General features: G+C 32.5%; 1 protein-coding gene across 1 annotated transcript; it reads left to right on the top strand.

Annotated features, from left to right (window-relative positions):
* Positions 1-150: 150 nt before the first annotated feature.
* Positions 151-25,552, top strand: LOC132754013 (protein disulfide-isomerase TMX3-like). Its single transcript, XM_060744601.1, has 5 exons — positions 151-274; positions 3,288-3,480; positions 8,852-8,920; positions 21,186-21,348; positions 21,508-25,552. The coding sequence occupies exons 1-5, from the start codon at positions 243-245 to the stop codon at positions 21,582-21,584; spliced, it is 534 nt and encodes a 177-aa protein (XP_060600584.1). The 5' UTR covers positions 151-242; the 3' UTR covers positions 21,585-25,552.
* The last annotated feature ends 358 nt before the right edge of the window (positions 25,553-25,910 follow it).

Below are 25,910 nucleotides of genomic sequence, written 5' to 3'. Positions count from 1 at the left end.
TGAAAAGCAGTTAAATGACACAGATTTTTTTGTTGCTCTTGATCATATCAAGGCTTGATTCTCAGTACTTGACACAGTTCAATATAGCAAAGTATGCCACAATCTTCAAGAGCTGCATGAATGTTGGTGCATTTCTTTTGTATGTCCTGTCATGTACTTGCAATGTCAGTGTTTCTTATTCTAAACAATGTAATTTCATTTGCCTCTTGTTTATTTGCAGGATTAAAGATGTTGGCAATTTTATGGCAAAGAATGAGAGGGAGAAATACCATAGGTAAGACTAAGTTCTTGGAAATTTCAGAATGTTAAGGGTCAATAGTTACCGGATAAAGTCCCCTATGTTTTTGCAGGGGCAGCTGTCTTTTGCTCCGCCTGTTTCCAAATTTTTATGTTTGGAAAAGTTTTGTGCAACTACTTTTTGTATGTATATACATGTATGTACTGCCTTGATGTATTTATTATTTAGTTATGCACCCCCCTCCCCCCTTTTGGGTGGAAGGAGGAGTAAAAAATTCGATCCAATATATGGTTTATTTGTAATTATTAAATTGATAAGAAAAAGGTAATTAAAGGCTTCTTACATGCTCAGAACAGTTAGTATAAAAATCTATTAATCGATTCTTAGAAAGGAATCCTTTTAAACTAAAATTGTAATTTAGCAATATTTGAAGGGTAGTCATCAGTTTTCTATACTTGCACGTGATATTAATGCACGTTGCAATTCTTGTTGTCAGGTGTCAATTTTGTTATCAAACTTAAGAATATCATTAGTCTTTGAATTGAAAATGTCATGAAAATTAACATGGAGATGTGTTTGAAGTTCTGAATAATAAATGACACTCACAGGTGTTCAAACACTACCTATGAATCTTTATGTCAAAAATCAACTTCTTTACAGGAGTTTTTCTCTGTATTCTTTTCCTCATTTTTGCTTTTTTTTTGTTCTTTACTGGTATTCTTTTTCTCTGTTTGTTTTTTTGTTGTTATTCTTTACTCTGATGAGGAAGTTGATGTTAAAGATTGACACTTTAAAAGCCGTTGAATCAGGCTGGTAGTAATTAGAATGGTAGGAAATGAATTGATAGAGATAGGCCTTGTCTGTTGAATGATAGATTGTTTCTTAAAAAACTTAATTACTGTCAGAATTGATATAAAGAAAAACAGTTTAAATGGCACCTAACATTGGATTTTAATGAAGATAGGAACCAGTTATCATTATTATATACACAAAGTGGATAAACAAAAACACAAAATTGCCAGTATATATTACTTAATGTGTATGGTCAATTGCGAGGACTTTGGGCCTTCACTCTTCCCCTCAGTATGTGTATGTCAATGAGAAAGCACAGGCACATTGACAGATGATTGAAGATCCACTGCAGCATGTAAGACGGCAAGTTTGCTTGCTTTCTCCAGCTTGGGGTTACGTTTAGGTGGCACGTTTGTTTGAGGTTACCTGCTGGTGTCCTGACTAAAGCCAAGGGGAGTTGCCATAAAATGTGGCATGGGCAACTAGGAAATTGTGCTTGGGCGTGTGTGGCCCTAGCACAGAGAGTGACGACTTGAACTAAGCCAGGCCCTTTGCTTGGCACTATTGGCCCTTTTAGAGCTACATCCTTATCACATTGTCTCAGTTTACTGTACATTTAGATTCCCATTGGCTGCAATACAATGACATACTTTTGGCTCAAAATTCATATCTTTGGTAAATACTCCGTGGAAATTGCATGGAGGTAAATTATCACCACTTTGTGGATCAAAATTAACTCTTTAAGGGCATGACTGGAGACATGGTCTGTACTCAACAGCGAAAGCAGTATTTTGTGACTTAACAGGGAGATAGACCCTCATTTAACATTGAATACATACATACAATTAGAAGGACAAGCACCTGTTTATTGTAATAACTGTATGATTTATTGCAAGCTTATATAAATCGACTTGTGTTATTTCTTGCAAGCACAGGATGAAGACGCAATTCTCCACTGTGATGTTCTTGTTTACCAGTTTAAAGCACAGACAATTCCAGTGTATATTTATTGCTGTTAAGAATACACAACCCTATAAACGTTAAAAAAAATCTTTATTATGAATTCATAAAATAGCAGCAAAATTCCTTTTCTTGAAGAAAAGTGAAAAGTACTTCGTAAATTGACAGCAGCAGTGTATATAGATTATACAAACATCAGGATTATCCAATGAATGTGATGTTACAAACTTACAGCATTATTGTAAAATAATATATCGCTAATTAGGGAAAACAAATTTTTTTTGTCATTGTTAATCTTTTCTTTTCTTAGGACCTAGACAGCCAGTTAATGATGATAAATTTAGGTGGACAACTTTAAGCCATATTATATATACTTTTTACAAGAAAGTACTAAATCACTTTATCTAAGCTGTTGTTTGTTGGATAAAAAGTTGTTTTCCATTCTGTTTTGTGATTTTTTTGTCTCCTCATTTTGTTTGATGGCTGGCAAAGAAATATTTCTTACTGCCAAGGTGCGGGCAAAGTGTGCCTGTAAATCATCATGTGGTAGTAAACTGACATTTTTATGACAATTTTTTTTTAATTGGTTGATGAAGGTGTTTGTACTTTTGATTTTAAGATCAAATGCTGGCGTTTTGAATGTAGGGTCAGGGTCATACATTTGGGGTCAGAGGTCATACATTTTGGGTCAGAGGTTACAGTACTATAAATTTATCTTATGTATACATTCATGAAGTTTGCACAGGTTGTTTTTTTTCCTGTTTGTCATGAAAAAAACAGTAATGATTTTTGTAATATAATTTTAGGCTTTATTTTGTCAGTAACATGTTTCAACTTAGTTCGCACATTTTTTTTCTATCTTCTTCTTTATATGGTTTATGTCAGTCACACCTGCTGGATTGACTAGCTGTATTGGTTAAAAAAAATAATTACGTCAATTAACAGACTATAGTTTTAATTATTGTAAAATATGTAAAAAGATCTTAAGTCTCTTGTAATTCTCTACTCAAAGAATGACTATGTACAATGTTATGTTTATCTATTATGCTAGAATATATGAGCTGCACCATGACAAAACCAACATAGTGCATTTGCGACCAGCACGGATCGAGACCAGCCTGCGCATCCGCACAGTCTGATCAGGATCCATGCTGTTCGCTATCAGTTTCTCTACTTGTTATAGGGTTTGTAAGCGAACAGCATGAATCCTGATCAGACTGTGCGGATGCTCATAAATTATGTAATTGTGCATAAATGAGACTATAATAAATAAATAAATATTTGGAATTCATTTCAGTTCTTTCCAGTTTTTATGGATGGATGAACCTGACACTGTCAACAACATCATGCTGGCATTCATAAGTATGCCGTACGTAATGGTTTTAGACCCGACCGTCCATCTGTACTATGTCCCTGAATCCCCAATAGAAGATTTAGATGCAACATCTATAGGAAATTTTCTCAAAAATGTGAAAGATGGGAAAATGCAGGTAAATATGTGCTTGAAAAAATGAATCTGTGATGTACAGTAACACTCCTGAAAACTAGACACCTTCTGGCATTGTCTTAATACATGTGTCTGGTTTTGTAAAAATTATAATGACCTGTTACACATTTGATCTAATTCAAAATTTTGTTACTTTCTTCCAAAAATATACAAACTGAATCATCAGAATTTTCTGGAACTGGAGAAGTTCTGTTTTCATGATTCATTGAGTAAAACCTGATAGGCTGTATAACTTCAATTTCTTACTAACCCGTTTAGACTTCATAACTTTGATTCCTTTATCCCATAGGATATATAACTTTAGTTAATGCTTATCCCATAGGCTATATAACTTTAATTAATGCCTATCCCATAGGATATATAACTTTAGTTAATGCCTATCCAATAAGCTATATAACTTTAGTTAATGCCTATCCCATAGGCTATATAACTTTAGTTAATGCCTATCCCATAGGCTATATAACTTAAGTTAATGCTTATCCCATAGGATATATAACTAGTTAATGCCTATCCCATAAGCTATATAACTTAAGTTAATGCCTATCCCATAGGCTATATAACTTAAGTAAATGCCTATCCCATAAGCTATATAACTTTAGTTAATGCCTATCCCACAGATTATATATCTTTAGTTAATGCCTATCCCATAGGCTATATAACTTTAGTTAATGCCTATCCCACAGACTATATAACTTTAATTAATGCCTATCCCATAGGATATATTACTTTAGTTAATACCTATCCCACAGACGATATAACTTTAATTAATGCCTATCCCATAGGCTATATAACTTTAGTTAATGCCTTTCCCATAGGCTATATAACTTTAGTTAATGCCTATCCCATAAGCTATATTACTTTAGTTAATGCTTATCCCATAGACTATATAACTTTAGTTAATGCCTATCCTATAGGCTATATATCTTAGTAAATGCCTATCCCATAGGCTATATAACTTTAATTAATGCCTATCCCATAGGCTATATATCTTTAGTTAATGCCTATCCATAGGCTATATAACTTTAATTAATGCCTATCCCATAGGCTATATAACTTTAGTTAATGCCTATCCCATAGGCTATATAATTCAGTTAATGCCTATCCCATAAGCTATATAACTTTAGTTAATGCCTATCCCATAGGCTATATAACTTTAATTAATGCCTATCCCATAGGCTATATATCTTTAGTTAATGCCTATCCCATAGGCAATATAACTTTAGTTAATGCCTATCCCATAGGCTATATAACTTTAGTTAATGCCTATCCCATAGGCTATATAATTCAGTTAATGCCTATCCCATAAGCTATATAACTTTAGTTAATGCCTATCCCATAGGCTATATAACTTTAGTTAATGCCTATCCCATAGACTATATAACTTTAGTTTATGCCTATCCCATAGGCTATATAACTTTAGTTAATGCCTATCCCATAGACTATATAAACTTTAGTTTATGCCTATCCCATAGGCTATATAACTTAAGTTAATGCCTATCCCATAGGCTATATAACTTTAGTTAATGCCTTTCCCATAGGCCATATAACTAAAGTTAATGCCTATCCCATAGGCTATATAACTTTAGTTAATGCCTATCCCATAGGCTATATAACTTTAATTAATGCCTATCCCATAGGCTATATAACTTTAGTTTATGCCTATCCCATAAGCTATATATCTTTAGTTAATGCCTATCCGATAGGCTATATAACTTAAGTTTATGCCTATCCCATAGGCTGTATAACTTTAGTTAATGCCTATCCCATAGGCTATATTACTAGTTAATGCCTATTTCACAGACTATATAACTTTAATTAATGCCTATCCCATAGGCTATATAACTTTAGTTTATGCCTATCCCATAGGCTATATAACTTTAATTAATGCCCTATCCCATTGGCTATATAACTTTAATTAATGCCTATCCCATAAGCTATATAACTAGTTAATGCCTATCCAACAGGCTATATAACTTTAGTTAATGCCTATCCCATAGACTATATAACTTTAGTTAATGCCTATCCTATAGGCTTATTACTTTAGTTAATGCCTATCCCATAGGCTATATAACTTTAGTTAATGCCTATCCCATAGGATATATATCTTTAGTTAATGCCTATCCCATAGGCTATATAACTTTAGTTAATGCCTATCCCATAGGCTATATATCTTTAGTTAATGCCTATCCCATAGACTATATAACTTTAGTTAATGCCTATCCCATAGGCTTATAACTTTAGTTAATGCCTATCCCATAGGCTATATAACTTTAGTTAATGCCTATCCTATAGGCTATATAACTTAAGTAAATGCCTTTCCCATAGGCTATATAACTTAAGTAAATGCCTTTCCCATAGGCTATATAACTTAGGTAAATGCCTTTCCCATAGGCTATATAATAGCAGTATAACTTTAATTGATTCCTAACATGATAGACTATATAACTTAAGTAAATGCCTTTCTCATAGGCTATATAACTTAGGTAAATGCCTTTCCCATAGGCTATATAATAGCAGTATAACTTTAATTGATTCCTAACATGATAGGCTATATAACTTAAGTAAATGCCTTTCTCATAGGCTATATAACTTAAGTAAATGCCTTTACCATAGGCTATATTACTTAAGTTAATGCCTTTCCCATAGGCTTTATAACTTAAGTAAATGCCTTTCCCATAGGCTATATAATAGCAGTATAACTTTAATTGATTCCTAACATGATAGACTATATAATTTCATTTTTTTCCTCACTATAGAATGCTTTATTATAAATATCTTGCAACATTGTGCAACTTAGCAGTAATTTCAATTTGAGGTTTATGCAGTAAAAGTACAACTATTAACAAAAAACATTCTAATGATAAGAAAATTTTGAAGAAAAAAGTGCAGAATATTTTGCAATTTCTTGGCACTTTTAAAATGTGGGAAGGTAAGATTGAATTTGTCATTTCTAATATATAAGCAAAACCTTTGTGAAGACGGTTTTCATTAGCTCAACAAAGTTGATGTTGTTGTTGAATAATATCGGAATTTTGTAAAAAATGGGAGATAACTCATTATTTATATAAGAGTAATTAGATTCCAGGCTTTGATAAAGTTCCAGGATATAAAATTATGTGTAAGGTGTACCATTACATACTAAATGTGCTTAAAGGAACACCACAGAGGTTCAAAAGCCTAAAGACATATAACTTTAATTTCTTTCATAGATCAGCTGGGGCACTAAAAACAGAAAGATATGCAACATATAATCAGAAATGCCTTCAGAATTGTATGTTTTGTTATTCTCTGCAGGATTTGAGCAAAAAGCATTACAACACTTCAATTCTTGTTGGTTTTTCACTACTGGAATATTATTTTGGAAAAACAGAAAGCAAATTACCTGAAATTTTGCACAAAAGTTGTTGGTATAGACCTACATCAAAATGGAACATTATTTCAATATCTCAAAATATTTCCAGTTCATGGTAATAACCTCAGTGGAGTCCCTTTAAGGGCACATTATATCTCAGAAATAGATAAAAAAAATCTTTGTCTTCTTTAAAAATGCAAACATAAGTTTTATTATACTTAAATACATGTAATTGTTTTAGAGCATGTTTGATACTTATCACCTGAAGAACGAAGAGCTGAATGTGAAATAATGTGTCCAAAAAGTAGCAAAATGTAAACAAAATAGATCTAGTATTTGAACTTCAATACAATATCACTATAAATGTACATGTATTAACTGCCAAGAAGCAATAGTAGATGATTCAGGTAATTGGCCAATGAGTAACTTTTTTTGAAAACTTTAAAAATACACCAAAAATTAAAAGCTTTTGAGACATAAAAATGAAGCATTTTTTTGCAAAATGAGCCTTTAATATGGAGAAGTTTAATACACAAATTTATACAACAACATCACAATAGTTGCTAATAGAGGTAAAGGGAAACATGGTTCATAAAGTTTACTTACAACAGACATACCTAAGTTAAAGACCATTCTAAACATTGTACACAAAGGTCAGTCTCATGGCATTGATCTCTCATGACTGATTCAAAAATCATATTTGATTAGTAGTTGGTATCTTTAGGAAAATTACTGGTTTGTTATCTGGAGAAAAAACCCAGGAAAATTGTCTTGGTTTGTTATGTGGGGGAAAACAGGAAAATAACTGGTTTGTTTGTTATCTGGAAAAAAAGGAAAAGTTTCTTGGTTTGTTATCTGGGGAAAAACAGGAAAATAATTGGTTTGTTGTGTGGGAAAACAGTTGTGTGGATCAACAGTCAAGACATTTTTTAGGAATAAAACTTGCCTATTCAAAATTTTTAACCAAAGTTACATTTATAAGTAGACTGTGTTACTATCATGGTTTGTTAAATAAAAGATTTACGTGCTGTAGGAATAAACTAAGTTCAACTAATCAACTTGTCAATTATCAGTAATTTATGGCCTGCAATAAAACATTTTGTGAAAAATTAGTTAGTACTTAGTTCTAGCCTCATAAAATGTGTTTTTATCAGTGTATCCATTATCTATAGCCATCAGAAGAAAACTAATTAGATGATGAATGAATAGTTATTGGTAAAAAAAACCAAGCCATTTATCAGGAGCTTAAGAAAAGTTAGATCACTCTTGTGATAATATATTCAGTGAAAGATTCTCAAGAGTTTTGTCCCTTTTCACTGCTTGATCCAGATGATAAAAATGTTGTAGACTTTTTTGTGTAATTTTTTATTTTGAAAATATAACTAGTGTATAAAATCAAAATAGATCTAGAATGTAAAATGGCCATTTTATACCTGTGTGCAAGCATAAAACTGAAATGGTACATGGGAAATTGACAAAAGTCCTCGCCCTCCCCATGAAAATGAGAAAATGGAGGAAAGTTCTCCAGTGAAACTGACAGGGTTGACATATGATACATTAATCATTTATGTGCTGCTTTTATGTGCTGCTAAGTTTTGATAAGACACTTGAGTTTCCTTAGTCATAAGATTATAAAACATAATATTAATACATAAATATGCCACTGCGAAAGACAAACACAGTTGGGGCATATATGGACACATTTTTAGTTTTAACAATCAATGTGTAAGGCACTATTACACTGGATCTCTGTTGTTGTTTTTTTAAAGTCTTATAAATGGTAAGGAAATTTAGTAATTGGAGAATCAAACTTGTGTCCTGGATTAGTAGCCAGACAATGTTACCATTGGAACACTACATCAGCTCTCCTGTTTTAAACTTTTCATGGGCCATGCTTTAATATGTTATGCAAAAAATACCTAAATGTTCATTGTATGTTTCATGTTTTATTTTAACCAATCAAATTTGGTTGGAATGCTGCATTAACATTGTTTCATTGCAGGCAATGGGAGGTACAGGATTCTTTCAGAGACTGAAGAGATTATTTTATGACATTCTAGTCACCGTTATAGTAAGTATTAAGCTTTTTTTATTATGATATAATTATGGATTAACCCATTCCTGCATTGATAAAATGTACAAAGTATATTAAGATACTGCTTAATTCTTTGCCAAAATACTTTGGTGTCTGCCACTTTTTAGCAACAAATGGACCAGTTTAGCTAGTGGAAAGGTATGTGGTGCGACATAGATACAGGGGCATCCAGGTAAAAATCACATGCAAAGTGTCATGTACTGCCTGGATAAATAGTTGTTTATGCACCCTGAAAGTTATTTGGAAGTATATAGTTTTAGCTTAGTTTCTTTCTGTTCTTCTGTGTTTTGTGGGTCTGTCCTACATTTTTTCCCTGGGCAGCTTTATTTATTGACTGATATCTTCTACATTAATTTTAATCTTCCAAATTTGGAAGATATAGGTAGATATTTTGTAGATCTAGAATGGTGTTTGGGGTCAAGGTCATCAATGCGATTTACCCTTTTACTCAACTGGCATCTTTTATATTTGGTAAGTACATCCTTTGGTGATCCTCTTAAGGACGATTTTGGGAGTTTTCATATAGACATATAGGCAAAATTAAAACTGTTCAATAGAATTTATTTAAACTTGGCATGTTGTTAGAATATGAAAACAGAAACATTTTAAGCGGAAAAAAAATTGGGGTCACCGTACTCATTTTTGAGATATCTGCCCTTGAATTCGAGTTTTTCGTTAAATTCAAGGGCAGATGATTTACAATGAAAAAACAATACATTTTTTTTTCTTATTTTCATAAAGCTTACCTTCCTTTTAGTCAATATGCAAAATTTCAAGAACAAATTTAGAGTGGGTAGTTTTTTTCCACATTTTCTTTTTAACTGTGCATTTTTTCTTAAAAATACCCTTTTTTTAAGAATTTAAAGTACCTTTATTTTCATTGAAAAAATATAACAGAAACGATATAAGGAATTGCTTGTTATTATGAATTGTACTCAATAATAAAAAGGAAAACATAATCCAGAAGTAAAATCAAGAAATCGTTTAAGTATGTATAAGTTATCTGCCCTTGAAATGACCTCAAATAAGTAGAAAATTCTAACGACATGCCAAGTTTAAAGAAATTCTATTGAACAGTTTTAATTTTGCCTATATGTCTATATGAAAACTCCCGAAACGTCCTTAAACTTTGAGGAAGAGGTAACTTGGATAAAGGTCATCAGCACTAAAAATAGATTTTTACACCCTTCATAGTTGGTAGGTTTATGGTTGGATGCTACTCTTAAGATAGAGTAAGGCGTCTCTTGGGTAAAGGTCACCAGTAAGGGAGCATCCATCATCTTTGAAGATAATTATGTCTTGTTTCTTTTTTCTTTATGCCTGGTACTTACCAAATACTGCGAATTCTCTTACATTTGTGGGCATGAAATTTTGTGGTTTTGTCAAAACGGGCATTTTCTTGGGTTCTTAATTTCGTGGATTTTCATTTTCTTGTAAAAAAATTTAATAACCTAATGCAAAGTAATCTTTAACTTAATCGCCGAACATTTTTACTTACAGCATGTACATATCTTTACGTGTCACACAGCACTTGTCAATAAATTTAATCCTTTCCTCTGGGTATAGCGCAGTTACTGCCGATAACTGACTGCAATTAACACATACTGTGACATGATATGCACCTCCATTAGACACACTTCCCCTGTAATTCGCCGATGTAAACATCGCATAATTTATACGACACCCAGCGAGTTTAAAATGTCTACACCCTGAATTGGTCTTACCATATTTGACAGTAACTACACGCAACGTTACAGCAACTGTGCAAATTTACATGCATATAAATTAATCTGAGTAAATAACACGAGTATGTGTGGATCTAGAAAAAGTCGGTGGCGTCTTTGATGTTTACGTAATAGCATTCGCACAAATAAAAACGACAACAGAATGTACAATTCATCTGTTTTAGCGATTGTATTTTTTTATAGTTTTGTGTACTTACGACATTAATATCAAAGACTTTTTTTTTAATAAATAAGAGCAAACTGACATTTTTATAAGCGGTAATTATTGAATAGCCTGGGTTCCCATATATTTACTTGATTATGTCAAGTATTCTAACAATGATCAAGTGTGTATATGCGACCGACATTTGCGACAGTAAATTGCGGACATATAATCGAGTTTTCTTTCAAGTTCTTAAATATTGCAAACGGATTTAATCTGTCACTTACCTGATTATTTGTACTATATGTATATAGACCTACATCCATTTCACAAAAATCGGCCTGAAAAGAGCCGACGCATGTTTGTAATATATAGAACAGAGACTGGGTAAGAAGTATTTGTTGGGATAAAATTTTGTGGGATCTTAAATTCGTGGATTGACCTACCCACGAAAACAACGAAAATTCGTACCCCACGAATAATAATGATTTTACAGTACATTATACATCTGACTTTAAGTTATGACACAATTTCTTTCATAACTAAGTGCCTTGTGCACACTTGTGCTCAGTGACATAGCTATGCTTCTTGCCAGAAAAGAAAAATTTGATGTATATACACCTTTTATATTTTTAAAATAACTTAACTTTTATACTTAATAACCTGTATAATAGATTTGCCTAGCTTTGAATTTGGAACAGTAAAAAATTAAGGGATTTCAGTGTCAAAATACAATACTTGTACTATCAGTAGTACTTTAAGCCTCATGGTCAAACTTAAAAAGGTTTGCATCAGGTTTAGGATTGTCTCCAACCATTTAAATTTATGTAGGTGAAACAAGTTAAATGTGAACTATATTAGCTGAACTGCCTGGTGGCTCTTTACTAAAGTACTTCTTGCACCAGGTGCTAAATTTTATTGTTGTTTTCAGTTAGAAACTAAATATATATATTTATATTACATAAACACTTCAGTTATATTCCTATCTAGTTAGTTCTACTTTGTATTAAGAATGTAATCTTTATATTTGGTTAATTTCTCGTATTAAAAGGCATATAAAAAGCACCTGTTATACCATGAGCTAGTGCATAGAGGTTTATAATGAACCGTTAAAGGCAAAATACTTAAGCATTTAATCAGTTACTATTTACTGCTAGAATCTGAATGTTTTGGAACAATAATTTTTGCTGATTTAACAATATTTTATTGCTGACTTAACAAAATTTTTTGCTGATTTAACTTTCTTTTTCCAAATTAATGATTATGATGTGTTTTTCTGATTTAACAATATTTGTTCTATTAGATAATAACATTTTATAAATATTTTTTTGCTGATTTAACTCTGTTTATCTGATTTATTAACAATAATTTTTTTTTTGCTAATTTAACGAAAATTAATTGATCTATGATTTTAATGTTTTTTTTAGATTTCTTTCAAATAATGTTTACCGGTATGTCATAGCTGATAGAAATCTTCCAATTGACTAATATTTAGCAAAATATTACATAAATTTTAAGGACATCATAATATTATACAGTGTAAAATTAATAACTTTTTTGCCAATATATCAACATATTTTTGAACACTCTTGACATTTTCATTTCATATGGTAACTTTTAACAATTCTCTAAAGGGGAATCTCTAACATAGTGATTACTCAGTAATTATTATGGAGTGTTGATAACGCTGATGTTGTACAGAAAATTTCCCATATTCTATATTTCCCATATTCAGACAGCTTCCTCCCATGAATGAATCCAAAGTCCCTTTGGAATTCAAACGCAGTGCCATGAGGAACAAGTTCTAAGTTTGTGATCATGGACGCCCCTCCAAACTGACATTTCAGAATAATTTCATGTATCACCAATTTGGAATTTTTTCATGTAAAATTGAGGAAAGAAATTAGCTTTTTACATTGAAAATGCTCTTTATAAATAAATAGAGATTACTTTATTTGGAAAATATATTTATCTACCTAAAATATTACCCTTGTTTTTATGACCGAACAATTAATGTGTCAGGTTTTTCCCTGTTTATAATTTAAAGTTAAAATTTTCATGTGTGAGCAGTGTTTTATGTTGTGATCTGGCTATAAATCTATGATAAATTATTTACCCAGATTTTTATCGGTAGCTCTATTTGATTTTACTAAGAACAGCCCTTCATTGATAACGAGCTTTTTTTTATGACAAAATGTTTAGAAGACACAATTGTAAGAAATTTCATGATTGTAAAACTGTCATATTTGATACATTATTTTTTTGTCTTTTCATTTTTAAACAAATAAACTTTTGTACTGACTTGTTGTCCAATATATATCTTGGCAAGTGTATAGTAGGTTATTATATTATACATGTAGTTTTCATAATTTGTTCAGTAAAATTGCTCCAACATAAAATAAATCTCAAAGATTAACTTATTTTGTACAGTTGCTAAACTCCGGCAGTAACAGGTTCTACCCATGTGACCAGGGCGGACCAAGATCAGCTGGCAAAGTCTGATCATGGTCTGCACTGTTTGCTTTTACAGACAGTATTTCGAATTTTTTTCCAGATTAATAGGTACATTTAAGATATTTAGAGGAACATTGAGGGTTGAGTACAAAAAAGTTCATGTATTTAAACATGATGTTTGTTTTAATATATGAGCTCGAATATTTGAAGCAAAATAAATAAAGCTGTTCAACTGACCTTGGCAACAGCATTGATCAGTGCAATAATTCTTTATGGTTTTAAAGCAGCATGCTTCCAGATTCATGCTTATTTTCATGAAAATTTTTAAAACGTATTTTAAAAAAAATATATTGTGAAGTGAGCAAATCAAGTAATTTACATATTTCAAGCAGCATTTATAATCCACGTAAATTACCAAAAAAAGAGGTCAACTTATGCAAAAATAGCTGTTACTGCGTAAGTGATGCAGAAGAAATATGGTGATAGATACTGCAAAATCAGTCGCAAATTATATGTAAATTATCAATTGAATCATTGCAAATACATTTTTCTCAAGTTTTATTTTCTTGAAATATTTTGGCTTATCTAGTTACATGAGTCTTTGGGAGAGTAAAAGCATAAATTTTAAATTATTGAGGTTTTATTTGTAAATTTGATCTCCACAACTGCAGAAGGTGTTCACTTGAAATTTTATATATTTTCAGGATCATGATTTTAGGTCAAGACTAAAAGTTCTAGTATAGCTTTATTTAATTAACATTGGCATAAGATTCCTTATAAAGGTTTTAGGTATGAAAGATATTTAACATAAAAAATGCTAAATTAGAAAAGACGGGATTCCTTAAGTTAGTAGAAATTTATCTAAAAGTTATGAATGAATGAAAAGCTGTGACTTAAAAAGCACTCAATATTTACTGATGAACTCAGTACTTTGTATTAAAACAAAGTGGTGCAAATTTGATGTTAGCCCTGAGGCAAATTTTTTTTTTTTTGAAACTTGAAAATAATGATAATATCATTATATTTTCTAAGGAGTAATAGATTTACAATAAAATAGCTGACTCTGCAGCTATAAACATAGTTAAACAGTTAATTTGAAATAAATGCAGTGAAAAACAAACATAAAAATGGTATATTAACAAGAGTTCTTGATATTTCTTGAGGTTTTCTGTATTATTTTATTTTATTGCACTTGCTTGTATTGAAGATAATGAAATTATCAACAAGTGTCTACTTGTGTGTTGATGATTAGTGTAGATTTAATGATTGCAAGTTGTACTAGTTCACCATCAAGATATAACATTTCAGAAGGGCAGATTATCCTGAAATAATTTTTTTTCTTCAAAGTTATGCCTCTTTTTAATTGTTTTTCTTCTGAGATCAATTTTTTCTTCTAAGGTCAATTTCTAAAAAAATTTAAAAGTCAATCGCTTCAAAAGTTAATTTTTATTTGTTTGGGTCGTCAGACCAAACAAATAATGGTAGCGAAATTTCAGAGTCTAATGCTGTTAATTGCAAGTGCCTAAAGTAGTCCACTTTTTTGAAGCGGTTACTTCCTTTTATATGTACACTAACGCCGAAAAATTCAGGGGAGATCAATGCGTAAAGATTGTCAAATGACAGGCGCATTAATTTTCAAGCAAAGTAGTTCCCGAATGGTCGAAGATTTCTAATATTGTTTCATTCTTTATAGATATACATGCTTACAGTAAGCTCCATGATTATTTATATCTGTGTTTAACAACAGGTTTAGCGTCGAAATAAAAAGAGTTACAAACCCTAATTTAGAATAATATGGTTTTCTTCAGGGCGATAATATATAACTTCACCGTGGCCGAGGGGTTAGCACGCTCGCTTATGAATAGAGAGGTCTGGAGTTCAAATCCCAGTTAAGGCAACTCATTTTTTAAAAAAAAATTTAAGTCAAAAAAACATTGAATAGACTATCAGTGTTGCAATTAGTCTTATAGCCAATTTACTACAGTTAAAACACTGGAAAGCATTGGTGGCACTTTACAAAAACAAATTGGTTTATAATCTCACAACCTTCACCTTTTCTGACTTTCTGAGACCCAAACAAATTCAGCGCCTTCTGTGCTTTGATTAAAATTGGAATGCATTTCTAATGGCCATATTTATTACAAGTTTCAGCCTACATGTTGTCCATTTTTCAAGGATTTTTTCCCTTGTTTATTTTATTGTGCCCCCACGTTAGTGGCGGGCATTTAGATTTACCCTTGTCCTTCCGTCCGTCCGTCCTTCCGTCCGTTCACTTTTGTGTCGCATGTAACTCAAAAAGTATTTAACCTAGAGTCATGAAACTTTACAGAAATGTTGATCAGCATGTGTAGTTGTGCACCTGGGTATTTTCGTCTGGATATTTTTAGTATTTTCAGAGTTATTGCCCTTGACTTAGTAAAATTTTGCAATTTTCAACTTGTGTCGCATGTAACTCAAAAAGTATTTGACCTACAGTCATGAAACTTTACAGGAATGTTGATCAGCATGTGTAGTTGTGCACCTGGGTATTTTCGTCTGGATATTTTTTGTATTTTCAGAGTTATTGCCCTTGACTTAGTAAAATTTTGCAATTTTCAACTTGTGTCGCTAATAACTCAAAAAGTATTTGACCTACAGTCATGAAACTTTACAGGAATGTTGATCAGCATGTGTAGTTGTGCACCTGGGTATTTTCGTCTGGATATTTTTAGCATTTTCAGAGTTATTGCCCTTGACTTAGTAAAATTTTGCAATTTTCAACTTGTGTCGCATGTAACTCAAAAAGTATTTGACCTACAGTCATGAAACTTTACAGGAATGTTGATCAGCATGTGTAGTTGTGCACCTGGGTATTTTCGTCTGGATATTTTTTGTATTTTCAGAGTTATTGCCCTTGACTTAGTAAAATTTTGCAATTTTCAACTTGTGTCGCTAATAACTCAAAAAGTATTTGACCTACAGTCATGAAACTTTACAGGAATGTTGATCAGCATGTGTAGTTGTGCACCTGGGTATTTTCGTCTGGATATTTTTAGTATTTTCAGAGTTATTGCCCTTGACTTAGTAAAATTTGGCAATTTTCAACATGTGTCGCACGTAACTCAAAAAGTATTTGACCTAGAGTCATGTAACTTTACAGGAATATTGATCAGCATGTGCAGTTGTGCACCAGGTATTTTCGTCTGGATTTATTTGGTATTTTTAGAGTTATTGTCCTTCACTTTGAAAATTTTTGCAATTTTCAACTTGTGTCGCAAGTTTCTCAAGAACGATTTGACATAGTCATTAAACCTTATGGGCAGGTTGCTCAGCATATTTATGCTCCCCGAAAAAATTTCGGGGGAGCATATAGTCGCCGCCTTGTTCGTCCGTCCGTCCTTTCGTCCGTCCGTCTTTCCGTCCGTCCGTCCGTCCGTCCGTCCCCTTTTCTTGTCCGGGACATAACTTTGAAACAACAAGAGGTATCAACATGAAACTTTGTAGGTAGATAGATCTCATTGAGTAGGTGTGCAGTGCACAAGAACCGTAACTCTGCCTTGCCTGATTTTTGAATTATCCCCCTTTGTTTATTTTACACTTTGAACTTTGTCCGGGACATAACTCTAAAAGTATAAAAGGTATCAACATGAAACTTTGTAGGTAGATAGATCTCATTGAGTAGGTGTGCAGTGCACAAGAACCGTAACTCTGCCTTGTCTTATTTTTGAATTATCCCCCTTTGTTTATTTTACACTTTGAACTAAAATTGTCCGGGACATAACTCTAAAAGTAAAAGAGGTATCAACATGAAACTTTGTAGGTAGATAGATCTCATTGAGTAGGTGTGCAGTGAACAAGAACCTTAACTCTGCCTTGCCTAATTTTTGAATTATCCCCCTTTGTTTATTTTTACACTTTGAACTTGTTCCAGGACATAACTCTTAATGTATAAGAGATATCAACATGAAACTTTGTCGGTAGATAGATCTCATTGAGTAAGTTTGCAGTGCACAAGAACTGTAACACTGTCTTGCCTACTTTTGGAGTTATTGCCCTTTGTTCATTTTGAAACTTTGAACTTTGTCTGGGACATTACTCTAAAATTATAAGAGATATCAACATGAATCTTTGTAGATAGATAGGTCTCATTGGGTGAAAGTGCAGTGCTTAAGAATCATTACTCTGCCTTGCCTTATTTTGAAGTAATTGCCCTTTGTTTATTTTTACTTTTTGACTTTTGACCTGGACATTACTTTAAAACTATTAGAGATATCAACATGAAACTTTATAGGTAGCTAGATATATTTTGATAGAACTGCAATGCTTAAAGAACCTAAACAAAGCCTGGTCTAATTTTGGAGTTATTGCCCTTTGTTCATTTTTACACCTTGACTTTTACCCTGGACATAACTCTGATATCATCAGGAAACTTTTTAGATAGATAGATCTCATTGAATAGAAGTGCAGTGCAAAAAAACATAACTCTGCTTTGCCTAAATAATGAGTTTTTGCCCTTTGTTCATTTTTTTTATACTTTCCTGTGTCCAGAACCTTCTCGGGGAGCATCACCCGGTTCAACCGGTTCTTGTTTAGATTTGCACCTGGGGTTTCGCTTTTGGATTTATCCAGTATTTGTAGAGTTATTTCCCTTGACTTAGTAAAAAGATTGAGAGAACAGTGGCGCGGTGGGGGCACCCGTGTCCTATGGACACATTTCTAGTTTTTGTGCCCCCACGTTAGTGGCGGGCATTTAGATTTACCCTTGTCCGGTTGTCCTTCCGTCCGTCCGCACTCACAGGAGAGTAATTATGTGGCTAGAGGGACAATAGGTAACTGTTCTTTCTCTTTGATGTCATTCATTCCGTAATGCTTTTATGTGGCTATTTTCTTTTGCGTGGCTAAAAAGAACAATAGAGAGAACAATAGAGTAGCCACATAATTACTGTCCTGTGAGAACGTCCGTCCTTCCGTCCGTCCGTCCGTTCACTTTTGTGTCGCACGTAACTCAAAAAGTATTTAACCTAGAGTCATGAAACTTTACAGAAATGTTGATCAGCATGTGTAGTTGTGCACCTTTGGTATTTTCGTCTGGATATTTTTAGCATTTTCAGAGTTATTGCCCTTGACTTAGTGAAATTTTGCAATTTTTAACTTGTGTCGCATGTAACTCAAAAAGTATTTGACCTACAGTCATGAAACTTTACAGGAATGTTGATCAGCATGTGTAGTTGTGCACCTGGGTATTTTCGTCTGGATATTTTTTGTATTTTCAGAGTTATTGCCCTTGACTTAGTAAAATTTTGCAATTTTCAACTTGTGTCGCTAATAACTCAAAAAGTATTTGACCTACAGTCATGAAACTTTACAGGAATGTTGATCAGCATGTGTAGTTGTGCACCTGGGTATTTTCGTCTGGATATTTTTAGTATTTTCAGAGTTATTGCCCTTGACTTAGTAAAATTTGGCAATTTTCAACATGTGTCGCACGTAACTCAAAAAGTATTTGACCTAGAGTCATGTAACTTTACAGGAATATTGATCAGCATGTGCAGTTGTGCACCAGGTATTTTCGTCTGGATTTATTAGGTATTTTTAGAGTTATTGCCCTTCACTTTGAAAATTTTTGCAATTTTCAACTTGTGTCGCAAGTTTCTCAAGAACGATTTGACATAGTCATTAAACCTTATGGGCAGGTTGCTCAGCATATTTTAGATTTGCACCTGGGGTTTCGCTTGTGGATTTATCCAGTATTTGTAGAGTTATTTCCCTTGACTTAGTAAAAAGATTGAGAGAACAGTGGCGCGGTGGGGGCACCCGTGTCCTATGGACACATTTCTAGTTTATTGTTGTTTTATATTTTGGCAATAATGTTTTCTATAAAATAATAACATGTCTTGGCTACTTTTTGCAAAGAAGTAAAATTTTCAAAAAAAATTTATTGTTTGATACTTGATGTTAATTAATGATAAATCGATGACTTCTAATCCAGTTACCTCTTTGGCGTGGGTTCGATCCACGGGAGATGCTTTGGTAGTTTAGCTTGGAGGAAGGTAGTCTAGTAATGGTGTAACTCTCCAGGAACGATGGTTAGGAAACTTGTAACCCGCCTATATGACTGAAATACTGTTGGGAAAAGGTGTAAAATGAAACAAACAAACAAACAAACATGTTTAATAATCTAGCACCAAGAAGACAAAATTTAGTCATCTGAAAATTCAAAGAAAATGGCAGACACTTAAAAAGGTAAAAATAAGACAAAAAACGACACATTCAATGCTTTTTGTTTATCAATTTGATTTAATCATAGACAAAGCTTAGCTGTTTTAAAATAAGATAGAAAAGATACTTGTCTAGTCCAGGGCTTGCTATTTTAAATGCAATTACTTTTTGTCATTTAAAATTCTTGAGTTTTGAATCGCGAGATCTGTAATCTATATTTACGTTAATATGTTTTCTAATTTGTCTTTATTATCTATTTAACATTAAACTGAAGAAGATTCCCGGCTGATTAATGCTTAAAGTGCGTCTAGGCAAATGAATGTTTTTTGAAGCTATTGAAATATTCTTGCACCAGATGGCGCTAGTGTTAGTTTAACGGTTTTCATTGACTTTTTTTCCTATCTAAAAATAATTCATTGAGACAATATCATACAAAGTTGATGATTTTACCGAAATTATCACCAATGTGAGTAAAATGTTGATCATTTTAGCATAATATTGTATCCCACAGGTGTAAAATTCATTGCAAATAATATATTTCTCACCAGTTAATTGTTACCATATGCTATGAAACTGTCAAGAATATTTTTGTTAATGTTTTATAACAGGATGTTTTGCAGTCTTCATGACTGTATGGTGTGATCTTCCTTAAATAAAATTGAAAGGGAGATATCAAAGTGGAGAAGTCCGTCCTGGCCAGATCCATACCTTTCAATCTGTTGGTCCAATGATACTTGGTGTTTGTTTGGTCTTACTACAGAAAATGTGACTGCCTTAACTTTGTTCTGTTTGGTTTAATTACAGAAAGAATGACAGTTGTTTGGTTTTGTTACAGGAAGTATGGCAGACTTCGCATTGTTTTGTTTGTTTGTACATTTGTATTTCAGGAAGTATGGCAGTCTTCACATTATTTAGTTTGTTTTGTTACAGGAAGTATGGCAATTTTCTCATTGATTTGTTTGGTTTTATTTCAGGAAGTATGACAGACTTCACATTGTTTAGTTTGTTTTGTTACAGGAAGTATGGCAATTTTCTCATTGATTTGTTTGGTTTTATTTCAGGAAGTATGACAAGCATAAGTTTGTTTGGTTTGGGTACAGAAAGTATGACTATCTTTACTTTGTATTTCAGGAAGTATAGCAGGCTTCACATTGTTTTGTTTGGTTTTATTTCAGAAAGTATAACAATCTTCACATTGTTTTGTTTGGTTTTATTTCAGGAAGTATGACAAGCATAACTTTGTTTGGTTTGGGTACAGGAAGTAGAACTATCTTTACTTTGTATTTCAGGAAGTATAGCAGGCTTCACATTGTTTTGTTTGGTTTTATTTCAGAAAGTATAACAATCTTCACATTGTTTTGTTTGGTTTTATTTCAGGAAGTATGACAAGCATAACTTTGTTTGGTTTGGGTACAGGAAGTAGGACTATCTTTACTTTGTATTTCAGGAAGTATAGCAGACTTCACATTGTTTTGTTTGGTTTTATTTCAGAAAGTATAACAATCTTCACATTGTTTTGTTTGGTTTTATTTCAGGAAGTATGACAAGCATAACTTTGTTTGGTTTGGGTACAGAAAGTTTGACAATCTTTACATTGTTTTGTTTGATTTTATTTCAGGAAGTATAGCAGGCTTCACATTCTTTTGTTTGGTTTTATTTCAGAAAGTATAACAATCTTTACATTGTTTTGTTTGTATTTCAGGAAGTATGGCAGTCTTCTCGTTGGTTATTCCTGATCATGTTTGGTATACCTACAGCAGTAATATCAGTCGTGTGTTATAGTCTATGTTGTATGGACACTGTTGATGACGAAGTCCACAGTGATGATGAAGATTCTGATGAAGAATACAGAGCTCTTGTTCAAGGTATAAATTCTGGATTATTATAAAGCATACCTGTAAACTGTTGATTTTAAACATCTAAAGACAGAAAATATATTATTTCAGAACCTTGTTTTTTGAAAATATGTAGTTACTTTAATAATCCTTGAACTTGTTGATGTATTTCTTCTTCTTTTTTTTCAGAACAACAAAATGTAAAGCCAGTTGAAGACAAAGAAGATAAAGATTTACCAGTAGCTGGTCATGAAAAAGCAGAATGAATGTCTCAGTGTGCCTTTAATCTCCAGGAGTGTTCTCTCATTTTTAGCTCACCTGAGCACAAAGTGCTACAAGGTGAATTTTTGTGATAGCTCAATGCCTCTCAATCATAGTCCATTGTTGTCAACAGTTACTTTTAATAATCTTGCCTCCAAAACCACTGGTAACATTTTTAACAAACTGTCTTCAGGTGGTCCTTTTCAAACAAGAATAAACTTTTAAAAAATTCTGAAACTACAAAACCTTGTAAGTTAAGATACTAAAGGGCATATTCTAATGATTCTAAATTGTACCTCTTACATAAAAAATGTCCTGCCCCTGGGATCACTTGTAACATGGACTTTGTAGGAAAATGTTTCAAAATATTCTAATTTGATACTTTCAAGCCCTCGAGAAGATATTTGGTTTGTAGCATGTCCTAGTGGGTCTCTTTTGAAAATTAATAAATTTAGTGGGAGAGTGGGGGTTAAAATTGAGTCTGACTCTGTAGACTTTTTAAACTTACCATTTTACACAAGGGAGCGATATTGACCCTCTTGGGTCTCTTGTACACCATTTTCTAGGTTTTAAGTTTATAAATTTATAGTTTTAAGAGAACAGTCAAAAACTTTTGCATCTGATTATTAACTTTTATTTGTTTGAAATTAACCAATCAAAAGTGCTGTATCATTGTAGACTGGACATTGTTATTTGAAATTAACCAAAAGAAAAGTTGTATTTGAAATTAACCAATGGAAAGGCTGTATTTGAAATTAACCAATAGAAAAGCTGTATTTTTTATCCCCCCGCCGAAAAATTAATATATAGATATAGAAATAGTCTCCGTCCGACCTTCCGTCCGTTTGTCCTTCCGTCCGACATTTTTGTCCGGAGCATATCTCTAAAAGTATTTGAGTTATCAACTTGAAACTTCATAGGTGGATAGACCTCATTGAGGAGGAGTGCAGTGCACAAGAATGATAACTCTACCTTGCATGATTTTTGAGTTATTGCCCTTTGTTATTTTTCAAAATTGATTTTTGTCCAGAGCATAACTCCAAAAGCCTATGAGATATTAACATGAAACTTCATAGGTGCATAGATCTCACTCAGGAGGTGTGCAGTGCCTAAGAATGATAACTCTACCTTTCATAATTTTTGAGTTGTTGCCCTTTGTTATTTTTCATACCTAATTTTTCACCTGAGTGGAGCATAACTCAAAAAGTGTATGAGATATCAACATGAAATGTCATAGGTGGATAGATCTTATTGAGGAGGAATGTTGCGCGCAAGAATGATAACTCTTCCCTATACAATTTTTGAGTTATTGCCCTTTTTTATGCCCCCACAATGTGGGAGCATATAGCGTTGCACTTGTCCGTCCGTCAGTCCGTCCTTACGTCCCGAAATCTTGTGAACCCAACTCCTCTTAAACCGGATGGCAGATTTTGCTTAAACTTACAGGGATGAACAACCTTTATGTGTAAATGGTAGTAAAGGAAGGAATTTTCGCTGCGACCAAATTTAACAGAATTATGGCCCTTTGTTGATTTTTTCACTATATACTATGTAGAAATTTTGTGAACGCAACTTCTCTAAAACCAGAAGGCAGATTTTGCTTAAACTTACAGGGATGAACAACCTTAAGGTGTAGATGGTAGTAAAGGAAGGAATTTTTGCTGCAACCAAATTTAACAGAATTATGGCCCTTTGTTGATTTTTTCACTATATACTATTTAGAAATTTTGTGAACGAAACTCCTCTTAAACCGGATGGCAGATTTTGCTTAAACTTACAGGGATGAACAACCTTAAGGTGTAGATGGTAGTAAAGGAAGGAATTTTTGCTGCGACCAAATTTAACAGAATTATGGCCCTTTGTTGATTTTTTCACTCTATACTATGTAGAAATTTTGTGAACGCAACTCCTTTTAAACCGGATGGCAGATTTTGCTTAAACTTCCAGGGATGAACAACCTTAAGGTTTAGATGGTAGAAAAGGAAGGAATTTTTACTGCAACCAAATTTTACAGAATTATGGCCCTTTGTTGATTTTTTCACTTTATACTATGTAGAAATTTTGTGAATGCAAACCGGATGGCAGATTTTGCTTAAACTTCCAGGGATTAACAACCTTAATGTGTAGATAGTAGTAAAGGAAGGATTTTTTGCTGCGACCAAATTTAACAGAATTATGGCCCTTTGTTGATTTTTAGTTTTCAACTTGTGGCACATGTAGTCCAAAAAATATTTGACCTAGAGTCATAAGATTGACAGAACAGTGGTGTGTGGGGGCATCAGTGTCCTATGGACACATTTCTAGTTTTCATGCTATTTTGTCCAGAGCTTATCTCAAAAAGTATTTGAGGTATCAACTTGAAACTTCAAATGTGGATGGATCTCATTGAGGAGGAGTGCAGTGCTTAAGAATGATAACTCTACCCTGCATTATTTTTGAGTTATTGCCCTTTGTTATTTTTCAAAATTAATTTTTGTCCAGAGCATAACTCAAAAAGCCTTTGAGATTTCAAAATGAAACTTCATAGGTGCATAGATGTCACTCAGGAGGTGTGCACTGCAAAGGAATGATAACTCTACCTTTTATAATTTTTGAGTTATTGCCCTTTGTTCTTTTTATACTTAATTTTTCAATTCAATTTTTTTTCTCAAAAAGTATTTGAGGTATCAACTTGAAACTTCATAGGTGGATAGATTTTACTGAGGAGGGATGCAGCACACAAGAATGATAACCTACCCTGCATTATTTTTCAGTAATTGCTCTTTGTTATTTTCAGCCATCAGTATTCACATAGGTTTCAAATCTGTAATCACTATAGCCATCAGTTTTCATTACCAAAAGACCTCTTAAAATGGAATTATTCTGCTCTACTACATATACATTCTTCCAATGAGCAAACACATTTGGCGGGGGATGGCCATGTTGACATGGCTCTTGTTAAAGACTGGTTTTCTGACTATGAATCTAAAATCTTAAAATCAGTTTTCCATTTCAAAACAATCATTGATTTTGTTATTGTTAAGTATTTTATCTTGTTGTATGAAATTATGTCAGTTGACTTTGTGACCTATATTTCTGATGAATTTAATTTATTGATGTTTTTATACCAATGTATAATATTGTATGTACAATGTGTATTTGTCAGTTTGCATGTTTACATTTCTTTTTAAGATATTTACTTTTCTTCAAGAAGTTCACATTGCAAATAAACAGTCTGTTAGATTTATGTAATTTCTATATTTTAGATATTTTTATTGTTCTAAAGACGAGATATACATGTATATGAAATCCAAACTGTTAGGAAAAGAGACATGTAGTACAGGTATAGCCTGTAGGATAAAAGAGTTTACAATTGCCATAGACAAAAATAATTTTTGTATTTATCTTATTTTTATCCTATCTATTAATGTCATATACAATGTATTCATTGAATTCATAGAATATTTACATATAATGTTCAAAAGCTCTTCCAGACTAGGTTGGCAAATGATGAGACAAGGGATACAATCACGGCAAGATTTTGGTAGATTTGCATACACTTGGGTAATTTAAAGGCCCATTATGCCTCAGAAGTGCTTTTTATTATAGTTTCCTAAATGTTTTGGGTTTTTAGTATCCTGTAATACCTTTCAAAAAAATACTCTTTGGCCATTAAACTTTCTTTTGCTTCTGTTAGTTTTTGCAATAAGTACAGTTATAGTGATTTAGTATTTTGTATGGAAGTCAAAATACTACTTTGTTTACATTTTGCAACTTTTATGACAATTAATTTCAGCTTCAGTCCCATTTTCTTCTGTCAATAAACATCTAACATGCTCTAAAAACCATTATTTAAATGATATTAAACTTAATGTTTACCTTTTATGTAGAAGTAAAAAGTTATTCCTTTCTGAAGCATAATGTGCCTTTAAGGAATATTGTACTTGTAAAGCCCATCTTATAAGGGTAATAAACGAATTTAAAACATTCAAAACAAATAGGCAAAATATTTTCTATAAATAATAATAACTATTTATAAAATTGTTTATTGTTAATGAATAATTATTCTTCTATATAAACATGTGATGGTAAAAATTGTATCTGAAAATAACTGCATGTATGATTATTTTATCAAAGATGTGAACCAAAATATCCATGAACCAAAATTATGCTTATGAAAGCTGTCTGCCAGTTAAAGAAGCATGCCGCCAGATTCATGCTAATTTTCATAAAAAATTTATAAAATGTAAAATACTTTCAAGTGAACAAAAAAGTAATTTACACATCAATCCACGTAAATTACCCAATTAATAATGTTAATTATGTAAAAAAAATAAAAAAGAAGCCCTTAC

The sequence above is a fragment of the Ruditapes philippinarum genome, unplaced genomic scaffold (genome assembly GCF_026571515.1).
Source record: "Ruditapes philippinarum isolate M1 unplaced genomic scaffold, ASM2657151v2 ctg1503_1_1_1_1, whole genome shotgun sequence".
NCBI classification, from domain to species: domain Eukaryota; kingdom Metazoa; phylum Mollusca; class Bivalvia; order Venerida; family Veneridae; genus Ruditapes; species Ruditapes philippinarum.
Note: the sequence above shows the minus strand (reverse complement) of the source record. Positions and strands in the feature narration are given on the sequence as shown.